Source organism: Caretta caretta, chromosome 1 (assembly GCF_965140235.1).
Source record: "Caretta caretta isolate rCarCar2 chromosome 1, rCarCar1.hap1, whole genome shotgun sequence".
Lineage (NCBI taxonomy): Eukaryota > Metazoa > Chordata > Testudines > Cheloniidae > Caretta > Caretta caretta.
Window position 1 is genome coordinate 307,043,698 of NC_134206.1, and position 16,199 is coordinate 307,059,896.

Here is a 16,199-nt window from a genome sequence, read left to right on the forward strand (position 1 = left end):
CCTTCACTTCTCTGCCTGTGGTACGTAATTATCTAATCTCTGTGGGTTTGTAGTACTTTGGTCTAATTTTGGTTGTTCAGGTTGGCGTGCAGGTGCTGGATGGTGTTGGAGGCCTTTGATGTGCAAGGAGTTGGACTGAATGATCTGGTGGCTGTAAATTCTATGACTCTATGTCTCTAGTTTATTTGCCAAGTGCTGTTTTGATTTGATTAGTTATGACAGTACTTTGACGTGCTCTCTATTAACTGCTCTGCACTGTATTTTGTAGAAATCATGGTGTCTTAGTAAGTGGTGTCTGAGACGCAACTAATAAGATCTACAATCTCATAATTAATAACTGTAGTGCTCTGCTATTAAATCTTAGCTAAAAATGGGAAGAAGCCATCATTTTTGTGTGGTAATCATAGAGTTTGCAGATTAGTGAAGTGTGAATTACCACATCTCGGCTATATCCCACTGGAAAGGACCTATTTTAGGAATGTGTTTTCTAGTGTAAACTTGCCGTTAACAACATAAGAATGGCCATACTGGGTCAGACCAATTGTCCATTTAGCCCTGTATCTTGACAGTGGCCGGGAACAATTGCTTCAGAGGGATTGAACAGAAAAGAGCAATTTTTCAGGGATCCATCACTTGTCATGACACAAACAGGCCCCTATCATTTCTTGTCAGGTAATAAAGCAAGGAAAATTGAGATGTGCCAAATAACAACATACAAAAGCCTGGATTTGTAGGTTAAATAGTATCATTCTCTCTGAGGTTTCATGAAGTGCACTGTGATCAAACCAAAAAGGAAGAGAAATTGTTAACATTAATGCTATAAGACCAAGCACAGCTACGGCATTTGGCTTCCTCACATGTTGCAGACTTGACATTACCTAGCAACCAGCGTTGGTCTGGAATATCACCGCAATAAAAGCAGCATCCTCATGGCCATCAAGAAAAGTTATTGCACTTGTATTTTTATAAATGATGACACAGTGTGAATGAGGCTTGTCAATGGAAAAAAGCTATCTAGTTCCCAGTGATGGATGTTAGTCACTAGCACACAAACTCCAAGTACCAAATATGTATGGGAAGCATCAACCACAGCACTTAAGCTGCCAGCACCACGGGCTGACCAAAACCCAATTTCTCATGGGTTATATGAGCTAGTGTCTGCTGAGGGATGGAAAAATGGGGGCATTGTGACATGACCTTTGAAAATATCCACTCACAAAAGACAGAATCCATCCACAGAATTAGCTTAATAGGAAGCACCATGGGTCAAAATAAGTTAAGACTCCTCTAGACAGATGACGCAGATGGGGATAAACTGATCAAAGGGAGGTCACTAAAATACAACATAGAAACTAACAGATTAGTTTTTTTCCCTTAGCAACAGAAAGGTATTAACTAATACCTTGACCTGCACGAAGAAGAGAAAATGGAACAAGTCCATAGCCTGGGTATTATGGCACTGATTCAGCAAAGCACCTAAGCATGTGCTAAAGTCCCACTGAAATCAAATTAAAGTTAAGCATATGTTTAAGTACTTCGTTGAATTGGGGTGCTAACACCTCTCAAGGGATGAGCTGCTGCATTTTTTACTGTATTTTTTATTTTATTTTTACTATCTTTTTACGCTTTCAAGTACTTTTCAAGGGTATCGCCAAGTAAAGCATTTTGCAGCCTTGAGGATATAACAAGATGGCTCACTATGCTGAAGTCTGCAAAAGAGGAATAGTGACAGTCTCCAGGCCGAACATTAGGTGAAAAGAGACATTGTGTGCCATCAGTGTCTCCTTGAGATCCAAAAGCAGCAACGGAGATGCCCCAAGGCTGAAATGCCAGTTATACACCTCCAAGAGTTGGTGCATTCTGAACCGTGCACCCTTTCCTGAAGCTGTATCCCTCTGGCTATCAGCATCATTCCTGTCTCACCAAGGTTGAGCCTACAGCAGTTTGCTTCTGCTTCCCATTCTTAGACACCGTGAAGCAGGAAATCCATAGTGTATGGGTTTGTGGGGAGCCATCTCCTTTTGCAACTGTATACATGTATTGACCTTGCGGGTTGTATGGATGGACCTCTGCAGGAGTCGGCATCTGAGACTTCTTGGCACATGTCACAAACACAAAGGAAGAAAAGGTGTAGACACGATGGGAGGGCTCAGACTGCAAAGCCTGGATGAAGTTTGGTTCTCATGGGTTGTTCATATTTTCCTTCCTTGCTCATGGAGTTGAGTGTGGTACATATTATTAGTGCCGCCCATTGCACTGCACTGAATTAACGGAGCTATTTAGTTCTGCACCTTGGATCTGATTCTGTAAATCAACTTCAGCAGAAATTTGTCTGCTCCAGACTGCAGAGTCAAGCCTGGGACTTGAACTCCAGCAAGGAGATTAGTTAGCACCTGTGATTAGCAGCTCTTCAAGACCACAAGGAACCTGGGGAGCTGGGCAACACTTTTCCAGGGTAGGACCAGTTCCTGCCAGGAGCTACATAATTGCTAGTAGCAGCTAGTGCTGCCATACCGAGGGAAGTGGGGACAGTGACCCAGCTGGGGCTTTCCTTTTAGCTCTGGGACCTGAACACCAGTGTGGCATGGGAAAAGAATAGTCCACCCTGTCTTTACACCTTCTGGGTCCCAGTGTCATTAAAAGCTGGTATTTTGCTCTTTTGGTCTTGAACACCCAGAACAATCTCTGCAGGAGTTCTCTGCGCCTCTCAGATATCCAAGGGACCAGGAAGGTGGGTTTGGGTAAGGGATCTGCATTCTGTAGAGGATTTTAGGGGACTGGGGAAGAGGGGAAGGTTTTGTGTGTATTGTCTAATACATTGGAACAAGATGAATGTATTGCAATCAAGTAACCTTGTGACTATTTTTGTAACTTTCATCTATCCACCCTTCAGTTTCTCAACCTATTGTTTGCAGCTCTCAATTCTTGTGTCTTGTTCAATATTAGAACTTAAGCTAGTTAGGGCAAAGAACGTGTCTGCCTATATGTTCTGCCAGGAGCCAGCACTCTGTAGATACTACAGGTAAATATTAAATCAAATTATCACTATTTTGTAATAATAATATCCCTGCTCTTTTTCCCCCAAACCAAATTCTTTTTCTTCCCAATATTCTGCTACTGTATTGCTAATTAATAGCAGAAAATGCCAGTTGCGTAAAAAATAATACTCTCATTACTCACTATCACATGAGTGGATTGTCTTTCCTAGCAGTTTTTCAGAGACTGTTGCTGATAGTCTTTGATTTTTTTCTCCATTCTTGATCATGGTTCTTGACAGATGGTTGAGAGGTTTTCGGACAAGGGACAATTCTCTTGTTTGCAAACACTGTGTGTATAGACTAATGATGTAAGCCGCAGAAAGAATGCAATATACATTGAAATAAAGTATATGAAAGAGTACATCAGAATTATTTGTGTTGTTTAAACCAGTCTAACGAAAATATAAAAGTTATATATTTGTTATATAAAATTTTCAGTGACTTGTAAAATTCTGTCATTTTAACCAAAATTTTGCTTTTTAAAAAAAAAAAAAAAAAAGTCAGTACAAAACTCCTGATTATTATATTTTGTATTTTCAAGTCTGTATTTAGGTCTCTAGAGACTCAGTGTCCTTGTGAGCATTTGTCTATCAGAAACAAGTGTTTAACTATAGCCAAATTATAAGCCGTTTTTTCCATTAAAATCTTCTAAACAGCATGTAATCATATTTCTTTTAGAAAGTATAATTGTTTTCTACATCAGGAAGCCAAATTGAGCTTAGCAATTGTGGCAAGATATTAAGAGAATGATGTCTGGTATGATTTATGATCTAATGTAGATACTGGACCAAAATACGTGCCAACCACAATTCATGTACTTGGTCAAATGAGAGGGTTTTAAATATCACACTAGTCATGGGCTTTTGATTTTTAAAGCCACATAAAATAAATGAGGAAAATAAGTAAGAAAGAAATGTGCTAGGTTTGTTGATTTCATCACTTCATGGTTCTAATTCATTTGATATCTCTTTGTTTACAACACAGGGCTTTGCCTGTATCTTCTGAAGGTTCTCCCAAGTGACTTATCACTGTGGTACAGGGCCTAAAATTAAACTTGCACATGTCAAGAACCACAAAATACATAAAATGTTTTAAGGATATATTATAATGCCTTGTTTACATGAGAGAAAATGACCATTCCAAGAACTAGAACTGGTTGAATTCTTTTCAGACAAAACATTTTTTGCCTTTTATGGAATTTGCAGGGAAAAACAGAATGGCTTTCTGGTAGTGAAAAATTTAATTAACCATTTCAATAATGATTTTGATAAAAATGTTGTGAAACACTGAGCAAAGAATAAAATGAGTCCACTTAAATACAAATGTCAATATTTTTTGTGATTTTTTTTTTTTGGACCAGCTATACTAAAAACCACTCCAACCCCTAGGTGTTGCAGAACATCTTTCTTCCACACAAAGTTCTTCAGCCACTTTATATGTGTTTCAAGAACTGCTCTGATGAGAATTTCTTTCAGACTATTTAAGGATTGGGTTGATCTAAGCCATTTCAGTCTAAACTATTTTAGCATCAACGTGGAACTAGAGTAGCTGATATTATCAGCTCTCCACTTCTACCCCACAATACACCGGTGGTCTGTCAAAATCCATCATAATCCATTGCTGCTGGGAAGTGTGCTGGCAGTTTTGAGATAGGTACCCATTAGACATTGTAATGGCAACAGTTTAGAACAGGACACAGGGCAAAACTGCAACTTGTTCTCAAACTGGATTAGAATGGCTAATACACATACAGCATAGAAGCAGATCTCTGATAATTGATAAACTGAAGCTTTACTATATGAAATATAAACACTATTTATTTAAATATATTTTGACAGGTTAAATCTATAACAATGAAGACTGTTGCTGCGTTTACTTCTGGGATTATTATATTCCTGTTTTCTTTGGTGCAAAGGACCAGTGGACAATGTAAAGAAGCAGCTATAAAGTCAGAGATGAATTTGAGCATCAATTATCATCTTCCTCATTTTATCACAGAAACGCCAATACAGAATATAGTTTTATATAAGCATCATATCTATATCGGAGCAGTCAACAAGATCTATGTCTTAAATGAAAACCTCCAGAACATTTCTGTGTACAAGACTGGACCCGTGCTGGAGAATCCTGATTGTGCACCATGTGAAGATTGCAAAGAGAGAAACAATTTATCCAATAGTGTTTGGAAGGATAATGTCAACATGGCTCTGCTCCTAGAAACGTACTATGATGATCAGCTCATCAGCTGTGGTAGTGTAACTCGAGGTGTATGTCAACGTCACATCATTCACCCCGACAACCCTGCCGACATAGAAAGTGAAGTGCACTGCATGTACTCAAAGCAGAGGGATGGCGAGTCAGACAGCTGCCCTGACTGTGTTGTAAGCACTTTAGGAACCAAAGTTTTGGTGACCGAAAAGGACAGATTTGTAAACTTTTTTGTTGGGAATACTGTGAAGTCTTCATTTCAACCACAGCATGCACTACATTCAGTGTCGGTTAGAAGGTTAAAAGAAACCCAGGATGGTTTTGAGTTTCTCACAGATCATTCTTATATGGACATTCTCCCACAGTTCAGGGACTCTTATACCATTAAGTATGTCCATGCCTTTGAAAATGATCACTTTGTCTACTTCCTAACAGTCCAGCGTGAATCTCTTGACTCCCAGTCTTTTCACACAAGAATCATCCGTTTCTGCTCTTTTGATTCTGAGTTGCGCTCTTACATGGAGATGCCTCTTGAGTGCATTTTCACTGAAAAGCGGAGGAAGAGGTCAATTCGAAATGAGATATTTAATGTTCTGCAGGCTGCATATGTCAGTAAGCCAGGTGCAGTTCTGGCCCATGAAATGGGGCTTAGTGTGAACGATGACATTCTGTATGGTGTTTTTGCACAAAGCAAGCCGGACTCTTCGGAACCAACAAACAGATCTGCTGTCTGTGCAGTCTCTGTCCGAACAATCAATGAATTCTTCAACAAGATTGTAAACAAGCAAAACATGAAATGTCTTCAGCACTTTTATGGGAAAGATAGCAAATACTGTTTGAAAAGGGTAAGTGAAAATTACTTTGTCATATACTTTATGTCATATACTTTACATATATAAAATTACTTTGTCATATAAATTCTTCCACCCGTTACTCACATTGACTACTCCATTACTGTGTGATTGTCCCATTGATTGCAGTAGTGAGATGCAAGTCTTTGCTGGCTAAGGCCCCTAATCATTTACAGGTTATTTGAGTTGTCCATTTAAATAGGCAATGATTAGCACAAGTTTGCCAATCTTTGCAAGAAGCAATTACTGTAAATCGACTGCAGGAGTCAATGAAGGGCTTAAGGAGATAAAATAAACTATTAAAGGGACTGAAAAAAATCTTTTTAAAAAACAACTAATTTGTTTTCTGGTTTTGTGTGCTTTTGTTTCTAAGGATCATTAGGCTGTAGATGGAACAATGAGGGAATTATATCTTCTGCTGTCATTAAAAAGGGTTCACTAATATCAGTCGCCTTGTGCATTGAGTCCCCTACAACTAAAACTCACAGAGAATGTTAAAGGTGAAATAAAGGTTTGGGGTTTTTTTGTTAGAAAAAGAAATCTGTTTCATAATATAAATCATTTAATGGCCAGATTGTGGTACCCTTACTCATGTTTCATACACAAGCAGTCCCACTGAAGTTAGTTTAGTTAATCCAATTAGTGAGATTTCTTGTAGAGTGACAGGTTTCAGAGTAACAGCCGTGTTAGTCTGTATTCGCAAAAAGAAAAGGAGTACTTGTGGCACCTTAGAGACTAACCAATTTATTTGAGCATGAGCTTTCATGAGCTACAGCTCACGAAAGCTCATGCTCAAATAAATTGGTTAGTCTCTAAGGTGCCACAAGTACTCCTTTTCTTCTTGTAGAGTGAGGTGCTGAATCTCACCCTACCCGAATGCAGTCCCAGTCCTGCAGTGAGAACTAAGCAAATGTACTCTTGTCTCTGCAAATTTCTCTGTGAAGGATTGGGTCCTAAAGAAGTAACCTAGAAGCTCACTTTTTCTGAGTGCAATGTAGGGTTTATTAGATTAATGGGAATCTGGGTAAGAGGAGTTTTGTGTGGTAAATATTGTCTACTAAAAGATGCAACCTGAATTCAGATAATGAAGGGTTCCATATCTTTACATCTGTGCTTTCTCAAATCTACTACACATTGAGGGTTTCCCTGATGGTGCTGGTGGCATCCCAAGCAATTAGAACAACAAAGAGGAAACAAAAGAAAAACCCCTCCTTCCTCTCTATTGAGTGGTCTGTGGTGATGTCAGCGGAAATATGGAATCCTGTATTCAGGACTGGACAAGAAGGATTTTACAAACAAAATATTTAAAACATAGACATATTTGTTTGTAACCCATTCTGTTAAGGACCTGGGTAGGGTGAGATTCTGTTACAGGCTTTACACAGTCCCTCCCAGATGGCAGCGGATGTTAGGCGTTCAGCACCAGGATGGGGCGAAGGTCACACTCGGTGAATCAATCACTGCACAGATCCTCTGGCATTTCCCTTGTGGCAGAGGCATGCTCCACTGTGGAGAGTCGCCTAGCCACTGGGCTAGAATAATCTCTAAATAGGCTCCATTATGATTCTGCAGCCTTCAGTGAAAGATTCCTTGCCAGAGGTTCCCAGAGCTGAGCTGAGATACTGGAGTTGCCATTTAGTGCTGGCACTGTGAACATGTCACATTCTATATTTTACTATTTTTCTTCCTAATTTTCAGGAAAATAGATACAGTTTAGAAAATACTTAATATAGTAGCTTCTGTTATCTTTTTCTAGTGCCTTGTCCTCGTCTTTTCTCAAACCTTAATATTTCTTCTTCGTTTTTCATTTTGTGTTTCACTCTGAGTATCCATTTCTATTCTCTGAAAATAGTTTTCTTCCTTATTCTTGGATTATTTATTGGGGGGGGGCGGTTTAAGATCCTTTTGATCCTTTTATCTCATTCTTCTGTTACCCAGCCAAACTTCTTTAATAAGATGGTCTTTTCACAGCAAAGTGCTCCTTTAATATATTGATGGAATAATCTATGAGTTTTCACATTCTAAGAATTTTTTTCCTGCTTCAAAATGCTTTCTAGGCTCTGCCACTGTTTTGCATATCTGAGCTGAATGTATTATGGCTTCAGAGGGTTTATTACAGTTGCATGTTTCCAAGAAATGTCATCAGAATTGCAGATTTCTGCTCTTACTGCAGCTATATAACATTGATAAAGGATTGCTTCAAAAGGAGGAAAATGGGTCTGTGCCTTTTGTGCACTTTTATTTTGTATAAAGAAGGCTTGAATGTAGTTTTTTACCATGGAAATATCAAGACTGTCAAGATAGACATTCTTTTTTTGGAGGAGAACTCATTGGAAGGTTTAAATATCTATTGTGAGCTTTCTCGGCCCTGGATTGAAGGGGTAGGTGATTAGCAAAGGATTTTTAAAAACTGGGAGTGTGCCCTTTCATTGCTTCGTTATGATGTATAAAGAAGACATAAAAGGTTTTGATTTGGTTTTGGGAGGGAAATAAAGGTCTTTTTTTTCTTTTTTTGTTTTAATCTCAGAAATATCAAGAATGTCAAATCTCAGATTTTGCTGGAGAACCTCTGGGTGGTTTTAGGGATGTTTACTGTGAACTTCAACACCTTAATTGAAGAGATTAGGAGTTTGAATATTTATCTCACGGTTTCCTTTATCCAGAGTGTTCTTTAATCACTCAAGTTCAATAGGTTTCAGAGTAGCAGCCGTGTTAGTCTGCAGCCGCAAAAAGAAAAGGAGTACTTGTGGCACCTTAGAGACTAATTTGTTAGTCTCTAAAATGCCACAAGTATGCCTTTTCTTTTTGAAGTTCAATAGGAGATTATAAAAACAAACAAAAATCAAAGAGTTTTAAACAGTCTGACTGAAAATCTCTTCCCCTGTCAATTACTCAGCTTTCATTTTCTTGACTCTTGTAATGTCACCATTTCACATATTTTTCCAGTCTAGAAGGATGTAAATTTCTAATGTAAAAAACAAACAGGGAAAAAATTTCCTTTTAAACACTCATCAAACAAAAGCACTTTTCAGGCGTTCTTTGTGCATCATAGAGAAGTTTAAAATGCCACAACCCAACTTTTCCCTTTTGTAGGTCACCTTTCACTTGATATAAAACTTTCTGTAAACTATGACAATTTGTCATAGCTTATTTTGGCAGAATCAGAATGTTATTTTGTGTAATTTAGCCAAAATGATGTCTCTCTTTAATGTTATGAGAGATGCAAACCACAGTCCTCTGATGCAAGAGAAAATGTACTGACTTCTACAGGATTAAATAACAAGAGACTTCAAACAGTACTGCAGTAATGAAAGTGTAATGTTAGCAACATCCAGACCAAATGCTGCGTCTTTGGCATTGTTTTCAAGGCAATCCTATAATATTTGATCATTTACAGTCAAAGGCTGATAGGTGAAGGACAAATCACATTAGCAGAAAGAGTTGCAGGACACATTGTCTTTGTTTCTGTTAGGCTAATAGATAACCCTTTGAATGACTATTCCTCCTGCTTTTGTTGTTTGGTGTGAAGCAGTTGAAGCGAGAAATGGGCCCAAATGAGAACAAATTCTCTGAAACTTTCCCTCTACCCTTCCTTCCCTAATTTGGGTGTTTGAATGAAAATGCTTCAACTCACCTCAGTTTGGTTGACAAAACTGGTTTTGGATATAAAAACCTGTCAGTTTTTACAAAACATGAATCAAAACTGGCTCCAGTTTTCCCTGTCTTTCAGGGAAGCTCATATAAGACCCAGCCCATTAAAGTCAGGCTGGCAGATCCACAGCTGGTGTAAATTGTCATAGCCCTATTTAAGTCAATGGAAATATGACAGTGAACACCAGATGAGGACCTGCTCCAGTTTTGACATTGATTTAAATGGGAACAGGAGAGCAATCAGAATCAGTTTTGAATCAGAAATAAAAAAGTGGAGTAAAACTAAAGGTTTTCTGGTGCCTAAGCCAGGGCAAGAAGAGTGCTGTGAAGTGGTTGCAAATCTCTCCTGGAGGTTTTCGAATCATTGCTCTGGCATCTCCTCACCCACACCCGCTGTGGAAACTGGGTGTCGGTTTTAGTGGATTGAGCCTTAGTCACTGGTTCAAAATTAGTCATGTTCAGCTACTAAAATAGATGAAGATTCAGATCAAGAGCCAAATCCTACTTGCCTTTCCTCACTTATGCACATAGTCTCAAGGTGCCCATCTAAGTTCTGACTTCAATGGGACTCCTTAGGTGGGTGAGATGAGCAGGTTTTGGGCTCAACAGGTACAGATGTATTCTACATTGTAATATTTTTACTGAGCAGTAAGCTTAGAATTTTTTTATTTAGAATTTTTCCACATTGATTTTTTTTATGTGGTAAACAATTGTGAGCCAATTTGGCTCTCAGTTACATGGATCCAATTCCCATGGAGCCGTGCCTGTGGAACTGCAAGCAGAATTCAGCTCTAGATTTCCTGTGGCACAGGGATTCCTTTTGTTTTGTTTTTCCTGTGAGTTTTCACATCCAAAAGTTACTCCATACAGTGTCTTTGATCCAAAGCATGGCAAAGCACTTTGCAACCAAACAGAGAAACCAAAGGCTGTTTTTTGTCACAAAATACCCTGGGATGTGGACAGACAAACTGGTCACCACTCCTATCAAAGGAAGAGCACAAACAGATAAAAATAATTTTGAAGGAAGGTGAAATGAAAAAGACAGTAAAATAAACATGCAGTGATGTTTCTTTATTACTGTTGCAAAGATGATAGATGAGTTAAATTTGGTTATGTTTATATTATAATGGAAGAAAATAATTACGACCTTCCATCAGGAAACCACAAAGACCCTTATTGATCTGTCATCCTCAGGGTATGTCTAGTAATATTTAATAAAATAAACAGAGACAAATAACTCTTTAGAGGCCCTGTAATCTCCCACACCATTTAGATTACAAATTTTTGGCAGAATTAAAAATAGCCCCACATCTGTGTGATTATAAAGGCTTGGAGGGGCTCATTTAAACAATCTCGCACAGTAAAGGAAATGGATTTTCTATTACAAGTAGAATACAATATGGGCTGAAATATTTCTCCTAAGAATCAGGCACTAGAATCCTAAATTTTTCATTAGTTGATGCTTTTGGAAATGCTATATATTAAAAAACATAAAAATATCAGCTGAGATCCTCGCTCGTGATGCTAAAAAGAACTGTGGGCATGTAACCTTCCTTAAGGTTGGTATACCACAGTAATCCAAATTAAAAAGCTGTAAAAGTTAAGGACCTGATTGTACCCACTAAATGTATGCATAGAGGGTACTGGCGTATGCTGCAGCATCCCCTCTCGCCTTTACAGCATCTGTAGAGGGTTCTCGGTAGGTCATCTGTTGGATGCATAAACAGGATGTGATGGGGCAGTGGGAAATGTACATTGTCCTCTAGGAAAACATGCTTAGCTCACGGCAGAAAGATAATACAGTGTAAAGGTGTATTATCTCTGTATGATCATTCTCAATTAAAGGGGAGATCCAGGGAAGGAACCAGGTATAGAAGCCCTATCATTCCATTGGAATCACACTGCCAGGAAGTAGGAGGTGACTTTTGGAGACCCAGATGTGGTGCAGAAATGTCCTCCTGCTGATCCCTGGGATCCATGGAGTTTGGGGCTGCCACTTGCTACCCTGATGGGGAGAAAGCTCTGCAAAGAGAACCTTGCTGAATTTCCCTCCTCCTGAGCTCCCTGCTGAGGACTGGTCTCTGTGTATCTCCTACTCTGTTGTTCAGTGTGATGAGGATTTTTTTGTTTTGTTTTTAATCATTTTCTTTCTGAAAGTCGGGTTATTCTGTGAAACTGACATTTGTTCTCCTGTCATCTTCTGGCAAAGGCGCTGCTTTTTCAGTAAAGCCAACTAATAATGCTCACCTCCAGACTTTTAAATCAAATCCTTTGATTGAAGAGAGAGCTGCCCATTGGTCACTAGTATGGCAAGAGAGTGTACTGCATACTCTGAAAATGCACAGCCCAAACTTCTAGTAACTCAATGAACAGTTTCTAGATGCAAAAAGAAAAGGAGTACTTGTGGCACCTTAGACACTAACCAATTTATTTGAGCATGAGCTACAGCTCACGAAAGCTCATGCTCAAATAAATTGGTTAGTCTCTAAGGTGCCACAAGTACTCCTTTTCTTTTTGCGAATACAGACTAACACGGCTGTTACTCTGAAACCAGTTTCTAGATGTTGACCAGTGGACTGAAAAATTGTATTTTTTTTTTATGTCTCAGATTTGTAAAATGCCTTTAAATGTCTCTTAAAGCACGTGAACATTAATTACATAACAAAATAACGGGTTTTTTTCATAACAGGCTGAAGCCCCAGCTAGTCTGCAACCTGGCCTCCTTCAAAGTTCCTCCTCTATCCCCTCCATTCCACAAACGATACCATCCATTGTCCCACTCCTGCCTCTGACCCTCCTTCCATCCCATCCCGTATGCCTGGGACACTCTCCCTAGGTCTGTTTCTAACGTCAGCTCCTTCTCCTCAGTCACATCACTCCTAAAAACCCGCTTTTGCTATGTCACCTATGTGAAACAAAATGAACAAACATAACAACACACTGCATCATCCAAATGTACACATTTGCCTTACTGCATAACCACATTGAGTATAGTCATAAAGTTTAAGGCCAGAAGAGACCACCAGGTCATTTAGTCTGACCTCCTATACATCACCGAAACCACCCAGAACCCGCATGTTAAACCCAACAACCAAAATTAGACCCAAATATTACAGCCCCTGGGAGACTAGACTATTATATGCCACAGGAAGAGAATATGAGGGATCAAGGTGCACCAATACCCAAGGACCCTGCATTGGCAGGGGAGTGATTAAGTGAAATGTATACAGATAATCCTGGCAGGTGAAGATAAAACTCATCCCCAAAAGTCACTGCCAATCTGACCTAGGAGAAAATGCTTTCCCAACCCCACATATGGTGATCAGTTAGACCCTGAACATGTGAGTAAGAACTAGCCACCTGAGAGAGACAAAGCTCACTTTCACCTCAGAGCCCTGGCTCTCCCCATCCACTGTCTCCAGCCATAGACACTGTCTCTTCTGATACTATAGAGGAAGGTGATGTAAAAAAAACCCACCCAGAATACACTGGAGAAGGGGGAAATCCCTTCCTGGCGCCCCAGGTGACCAGCAGAGACCCTGAAGCATGAGCTTTTAGGAACATAATTTATGGAAGTGAGCCCAGCCCACTCCCATCACAAACAACCCCATCATACAACTGCACGCATGATTGTCCAGCTCCCTCTTAAAGCTAACTGTTGTTTGCCCCTACAACTCCCAACAGGAGGCTATTCCAGAATCTCACCCTCCTGGTGGTTGGTATTATAACCCATGTCCCTCCACTCCTAGTTCCCCCTTTTTGTCACGTCTCAACTGAAAGTCTAAATCATGCAAACACATATGTATGGCACTTCAACTCCCTCAGTACCTATCCTGCTTCAGCTATCCTCAGCATCGCTTCCAGTCAGTCCAGTCCAATCTGATTTGTAGTTTTATCTGAGTTGATGAACCCTTGGCACTTTCACAACTGCCAGCCCTAGAGCAGCAATAGGAAATTGGGCTTCAGCATCAGGAGACTTTGAAGGAACCTCAGTTCCTTAGTCCAGGTCTGCCTTCAGCACCTTCACAGTAAATGCATTGGCTTGTCACAGAAGTAAGCAATTGTGTAACTTACGCTTTGGGACAGATTCTGCTCTCACACAGGTCTGACATCGTTGTAACTCCATGACTCCTGATTTACACCTGATTCAGAGAAACCAGAATCAGATCCTGTATTTTATAAAGAATACCATTACTGCAAACAATGGGCCAAATTTATTGGTGGCTTAAGCAGTGACATAAATGGTTTAGTAGAAGACAAATTCAGGTGGCAAAGCAATGCAAGCTGTGCAATTTGGCTTGCAGCAGGTGAGCAGAATGAATGGTTGTAGCAAGAAAAATACTAAGGGAGCAGAAGAAGAGATTGCAGCCAAAAAAAAAAGCACCCAACAGGAGGATGTGCTCTGCCTCCTCTGTGTGTATGTTATTCTGCTTTTGCACACTTACTGAATGGAAATAGGTATAAATTATACTACTTTACCCTGAAACTCATACCCATTTTTTGACCTACTTTCATCCCTTGTCTCTTACACCAGTGCTTCTCAAGCTATCTGATGTGGGGGACCGGCAATTTTTTTTTCCAATGTGCGCGCAGACCGGCAGCCAATGGCTCGGGGACCGGCACCAGTCCGCGGACCACCACCGGTCCACGGACCACCACTTTGAGTAGCACTGTCTTACACCACTGTTTAAGGGCTTCTCTAAACATGGAATTGTTCCACAATAACTATTCCATTGTAAATTCATACCCTATCTTTTTCTGGAAGAACTTTCACAGACAAGCCATAAATCACAAATGAATGTGTCCTAGGGACTTCCATGGGAGATGCACTTGCTGACACCAAGTCTGTATTTAGCTCAGTGACTCTGGGATATTTTACCAACATCCTCTGTGTCTTATTTTTAATTCATTAAAACTGAATAATGAACCACCACCTCCAGAATGATAATCTGTGTACTGAGTGAAACGTCATAAAATTAGTATAAAGGAAATGGACAAAATTCAAAGATTGCATAGGTCCATTATATCTGACTGAATCAATAGTATTTACTTAGTGCTAATGCACTAACTAGATTACAAGAACTAATGCAATGGTGGTCAATGACAAAAACAAATAATTCTTTGAATGATCTTGACAATAGAATGTGCAATGTTTTTAATTTGTATTAACTAATTACACTAACATGTACGTCTTTTCTACCTCGTTATCTTAAGTAAAATAATCAGTCTCACCTCTTTTTTTCTGTTATTCAGCAGTGAAATAGACCAAAGTAATGAGTATTAAGAGTTGAATGGAATGATGATATTGCTATGAGAAATGTACACCGGTGACTTTTTTCACAGAACTACCATTTATTTGGGGTCTGATCAATTTAAATAATCTCTCTGTTGATTTCAGTGGATTTGGGATCAGGTCTTTAAAGTGTAAAGTGTGTGTTAAATGTAATATTTCCTTCCAAGCTTTTTGTTTGTCTGTTTTTTGTTTTGCTACAAGATGCTATTTCCATGTGACTTTTTGCGTGCATAGTTGTGATTATAGGCAACACATGTAGCATCACCTATAGCTAAGGTTGCCTAAACATTTCCTTTCTAAAGGATTATTTTCAGTTGTTTATAACTTTCGCAGAGCTTTACCTTTGCAGCCAAAATATGAGATGCTAGCTCTCAGAAAGGGAGTGTACTTTTCCCCTGAAAGTTTCATCAAAAACATTTGAGTCATTTTCAAGCACAAAAGGAGTGGGAGGTGGGAACAATTTTCTACTTTAAAAAAATTGCAACTTTTTTTATGTTTTAAAGAAAAGCTCTAATGTTTTAGCTGAAGTTTGTTAGAAACTTGATGTTTGAAAAGGACAGAGGGTCCAATCCAATACATTGAAATCTGTAGGATTCTTTCCATTGACTTAAATGAGTGCTGGATCAACTCCATAGTTCCTCAGGCATATATGTGCCTTTCCTTGGTTCATAGAAACTCAGATTTGACTTGTCGAAAGATAGTGGAAGATGGATCTGCTTATACCAGGGATGAATTTAGCCCAGTGGATTTGCCCAGGTGTATGAGAACAAAATCTGTCCCATTCTGCATATTTTTCCTCTGTTTCACTTTTGTCACAAGGAGCAGGGCTGGGTGTAGGAGGCAAAAGGGTGAGTTTGCTCAGGCCCCCCATTTGAGAGAGTCCCCAACGTTACAGAGGGGCCAAATTAGAGTGAGTGGGATTCCAACCTGGCACACTGGGTCACAGTGCCACTCAGAATTGGTGTCTGCCTTCAATATTGCATGGAGTGACTCGCCTGCCCTAGTGGAGCCCAGATGCCATCATAGCCACCACTGGCATCATTGTACCAGGCCTGAGGCAACACACCAGGCCAGGAGCCCAGAGACAGGAGCAGGTTGGGGGATACCAGTCCCACCAGCAGTGGGGTCAGAGCTCAGGGACAAGCGTGTTCCTGGCCA

General features: G+C 39.7%; 1 protein-coding gene across 3 annotated transcripts in view; it reads left to right on the forward strand.

Moving 5' to 3' along the window:
• MET (MET proto-oncogene, receptor tyrosine kinase) overlaps window positions 1-16,199 on the forward strand; it is a 116,358-nt gene that overhangs the window by 25,242 nt on the left and 74,917 nt on the right. For all 3 annotated transcript variants that reach the window (XM_048836141.2, XM_048836142.2, XM_048836140.2), the window contains exon 2: window positions 4,877-6,091. In XM_048836141.2, coding sequence (XP_048692098.2) covers window positions 4,892-6,091 — 1,200 coding nt within the window. In that variant the 5' untranslated portion in view covers window positions 4,877-4,891. The remainder of the gene's footprint in view (window positions 1-4,876; window positions 6,092-16,199) is intronic.